General features: G+C 39.2%; 2 protein-coding genes across 2 annotated transcripts in view; one reads left to right on the top strand and one right to left on the bottom strand.

Moving 5' to 3' along the window:
* ppef1 (protein phosphatase, EF-hand calcium binding domain 1) overlaps window positions 1–1450 on the bottom strand; it is a 15728-nt gene extending 14278 nt beyond the window's left edge. Inside the window, exon 1 of the mRNA XM_037690302.1 lies at window positions 1323–1450. Coding sequence (XP_037546230.1) covers window positions 1323–1377 — 55 coding nt within the window. The 5' untranslated portion in view covers window positions 1378–1450. The remainder of the gene's footprint in view (window positions 1–1322) is intronic.
* Window positions 1451–3474: 2024 nt separating this feature from the next.
* The window catches only part of rs1a (retinoschisin 1a), an 8369-nt gene continuing 7248 nt past the window's right edge, over window positions 3475–4595 (top strand). Inside the window, exons 1-2 of the mRNA XM_037690280.1 lie at window positions 3475–3568; window positions 3830–3855. Of these exons, the coding sequence (XP_037546208.1) occupies window positions 3514–3568; window positions 3830–3855 (81 nt within the window). The 5' untranslated portion in view covers window positions 3475–3513. The remainder of the gene's footprint in view (window positions 3569–3829; window positions 3856–4595) is intronic.

Here is a 4595-nt window from a genome sequence, read left to right as displayed (position 1 = left end):
CACACACACACACACACACACACACACACACACACACACACACACACTAAGAGTGATAATGAGACACAGGGGAGGGCAAAGAAAACAGAGGGACTGGACAGACGAAGCAAATAAATTAAACAAGCTTTGGAAAAAAGAGCCACCATTAAACAGCCCACCTGTGAGGACAGAAAATATCTGTCCAACGTGTGTCCAACGTCTGGCAGACTCCTATCAAATGTGTGTCCATTGTGTGCCCAACCTGTGTCCAAAGCCTGTCAGACGTCTGTCTAGCGTGTCCATAGTGTGCCCAACGCGCATCCAACATGTGGCCATTGCGTGTTCATCGTGTGTCTAACACCTGTCAAGGCATCTGTCTAATGTGCGTCCGACGCCTGTCAGATGCCTGTCAAACATGCGTCTGTGTGTCCAACGCCTATCAGACATCTGTCCAACAGGTGTCCAATGTCTGTCAGATGCCTGTCCAATGTGTGTCTAATGCCTGTGCGACGTCTGTCCAACACCTGTCAAGACATCTGTCCAGTGTGTGTCCAACATCTGTCAGATGTCTGTCCAGCATGTGTCAAATGCATGTCAGACACTTGTCAAACATGTGTCCGTGTGTCCAACGCCTGCCACATGTTTGTCCAACACCTGTTAGACATGTGACATAGATTAGACAGATGTCTGTCCAACATCTGGGTGGACTTTGAAACAGACCGTCTTTGCAGCAGACTGTTGACATAAAGTGGACTCTACACAAGTGTCTGTCCTATATATTTAAATATATATATATATATATATATTTACCTATGTTAGTTTGGATCATTTTCAGATCATTCTCTGGTTCTTGGATTAAATCTTATTTTTAACTCGATGCTTGTGAAGTTTGTGAAATTCCTGCTGTTGGCAAAAGAAAAGCTCAGTTTCTCGGGTTTTAAATGTCCAATAAACGTTAACTGATAATTGATCAGACAATTTTCTTTTCAGTTGACTATACTCAATATTTACATTTTATTAAAAACAAATCAAAATCAAACTGGAAGTTTTCAGTGACGTCGGTTCAAACACTCCAGTTTGATTTTTCAATAAATGATCACATCTGATAATTCTCATGTGACTTTATCACCTGCAGCCAGGAGGGCATGTCTGTTTCTTCTGAGAGTTAGTTTAAATTTTAAAATATTTTACTTCTTTTTACACATTTAAAAATGTTAAAGCGTTTGGTATAACAAGTCTGATTATCTCTGAGCTGACACAGAAACCCACTTGTCTGATATTTAAAGTCTTTAAATAAAAAGTGACAAGTAATCAAAACATCAGCTGACTGATGACGTCCTCACCCGTTTCTGGTCCCTTCACTTGCGTTTCCGTGGCAACGGAGGCGCCACATCCCATCATGAGCAGCAGGGAGGTCACATTCTTCACTGCTCCTCAAACAGCTGAGCTCTGCGTCCAGGGTTGGACTGTTGCATGCTGGGAGAAATGACCCAACCTCCTGCAGCTCCGGACCGGAAAGCACCCGCGAAGGTGAAAATTAGACTCCGCCTCCTTTTCCATCAGCGCTTCATGTGAGAAACGAAGTAGAGGGAAAGAGATCGTGAGGGTTCAATCAGCTGACTGCAGTTTACCTGGCTGCCACTAGAGGGCGCCACAGAGAAGGTTTCCAGCATCGTTGCCAAACAAATTATTTTTTTAATAAACCAGTACAAAAGTTCTCTTTATGCACAGATTCGTCCTCAGGATTTGACGAAAAGCTGCACAAGGTTTGATTTTATTTTCCCCACATCGAGACAGAAAACGTTTGACCTGAACTTCAAACGACTCAAAGGTTCATTTTAAATCAGCTTAGTGTTTCAGCTTCTTCACATAAAAAATGCCAAGAATGTTTCAAGGCAACGGAATCCCTCGTATACCAAAACAAACACATGTTGCTAAAATTAATTAAGAAAAAAAGGAAACGGATTTTTTTTTTTTTTTTAAGTAAAAAAAAGTTAAAGTTTACTTTTATTAATAAAACAATAAAAAAAAGTCCTGGTGGAGTCCAACAGGTCACGCTGCAGCTTTCCCACAAACACTTTTCTGCACAGCGTCCACAGCAGCGTGGATCTCCTGCAGGGTGATGACCTTCAGCCTGTTGGCCTTCGACAGCCGGGCTGCCTCCAAGACCACCAGCCTGAGGAGAACTGGTCTGGGACAACCAGGCCACTGGTTAGACAGGAAGTCAGGACTCTTCATCCTGCCCAGATGGACCTGCTGGTGGACAGAGAAGAATGGAGTAAAACCTAGAACTGAGCTGTAACTCCATCCTGTGATGTCTGACCTCCTTCTGAGCTCTGAACATGGTGGCGGCATGACGTCGAAGCCTCCTCTTGGCGTGTGGAGGAATCCTGGGCGCTGCTGCAGCCGGAGCCTTCATCACGTCAAGGCGATACAAGAATAAAAACACCTCGACCTCCTCCTGCTGCAGCGTGTGGGAGCAGAGAAAAGGAGGCTTTAATGAAGGCAAATTGAAAACAGCTTTGCTTAATTAGGCCTAATTACCTTCACCCACCTGGCTCTAAAGGCCTCGGTGGAGGCTCAGGAGAGGAAAATCCAGCTGGAATAAAAGCAGCAGCAGGACGATAATTTACTCAGGATTTATTGGGTTTCCGTGTTTTGTTTCTTTAGGAAAGACGGCGCATCGTCGGCCACACTTAATTCATATCGACTGTTGTTTAATGTTTAATTGATCAACACTTTTGTGTAGAATAAAGAAAATCTGAGAAAATCTACAAAGATTTTAAACAGGTTTTAGTAGAAGGAGTTTTTCTTCTTCTTCCCTCTCCTACCAGACATGGGAGGAAATGGAAAAGAGGTTTTTCTAGTTTTCCTTCAGACTTTTACAGGAAGTAGTTTAAACCACAACAGGAAGTCCAACAACGTTAAGTCAGGTCTGGACGGTTTCATTTTTGTTGAAACGTTTCGTCTTTCATCCAAAAGACTTCATCAGTCACAGGAGCCACAACAAACACAGTCTTATAATAAGCAGCTTCACATCAACCAGTTTGATGGTGATCAGGTTCCTGGAGTCCGCCCTCTCCCCGAGGGTGAGACGGAATGATTAGACTTATTTACTAATTTAAAAAGTATTTTGAATTGAACTGAATCAGGCAGGGGGAGGGGATCAGAGGGAGTTGGGACAAATGGACCTCCAGAACTTCTCAGTCCTGCAGCTCACTGGAGAACCTCCTGCTGATCCAGGGTTCTGCCTGTTCTTGTGTTCTTACAGCTTCAAGTGTTTTCAGTGTGCTGCCCCACAAACACCCGGTCCAGAACCCTATCCTGCTCACGTCTGATCTCTGACCCGACCTTTGTGACCCTGCACTGGTTCTGATGATGGTGGCGGGTGAACAGCTGGAGGAGGGGCTTTGTCAGATCAGGCAGGCATTAGGTGAGGCCATTAACGTCCCGTGGATTACCCTAATCCAGCCCATCTCCTCTCCGCTGCTCACTCTCCTGTTGGTTCCTGTCGGGTCTGGACCGGGCCTGAAGATGGGTCTCCTCATTCAGCGTTTCCTGTTGGTTCTGCTGGTTCTGGGAGCTGACGGTACGGTTTCAGTCCTGTAGTCAGAACCCAAAGCTTAGATTTTAATCTGTGAAGTCAGAAATCTTTGGTTTCTTTAAAAGCTTTTCATAAAAACGACAGATTTCATTGTTTTCATCAATAATTTAATTCTTCAAATGTGTGTAAATTTATAATGTAGTTAATGTGACGGAACATGGAGCGAGTTTTATTATTAAAATTAGTAACAATCTGTTTCTCCCCCCTTCCCCTCCCTCCCCCTCCCTGGACCATCTGGCCTCACAGTGATCATCAGCCTTCGAGCTCAAGAGGTACAAAGAATATACTTTATACTTTATATTATAGAATATACTTTATACTTTATAATAGAGAATATACTTTATACTTTATATTATAGAATATACTTTATACTTTATATTATATAATATACTTTATACTTTACATTATAGAATATACTTTATACTTTATATTATAGAATATACTTTATTCTTTACATTATAGAATATACTTTATATTGTAGAATATACTTTATACTTTATATTATAGAATATACTTTATACTTTATATTATAGAATATACTTTATTCTTTACATTATAGAATATACTTTATACTTTATATTATAGAATATACTTTATTCTTTACATTATAGAATATACTTTATATTATAGAATATACTTTATACTTTATATTATAGAATATACTTTATACTTTATATTATAGAATATACTTTATACTTTATAATACAGAATATACTTTATACTTTATATTATAGAATATACTTTATATTATAGAATATACTTTATATTGTAGAATATACTTTATAATTTATATTATAGAATATACTTTATACTTTATATTATAGAATATACTTTATACTATAGAATATACTTTGTACTTTATATTATAGAATATACTTTATATTATAGAATATACTTTATACTTTACATTATAGAATATACTTTATATTGTAGAATATACTTTGTACTTTATAATACAGAATATATTTATATTATAGAATATACTTTATACTTTATATTATAGAATATACTT

Source organism: Nematolebias whitei, chromosome 2 (genome assembly GCF_014905685.2).
Source record: "Nematolebias whitei isolate Nwh7 chromosome 2, NemWhi1, whole genome shotgun sequence".
Classification (NCBI taxonomy): Eukaryota; Metazoa; Chordata; class Actinopteri; order Cyprinodontiformes; family Rivulidae; genus Nematolebias; species Nematolebias whitei.
Note: the sequence above shows the minus strand (reverse complement) of the source record. Positions and strands in the feature narration are given on the sequence as shown.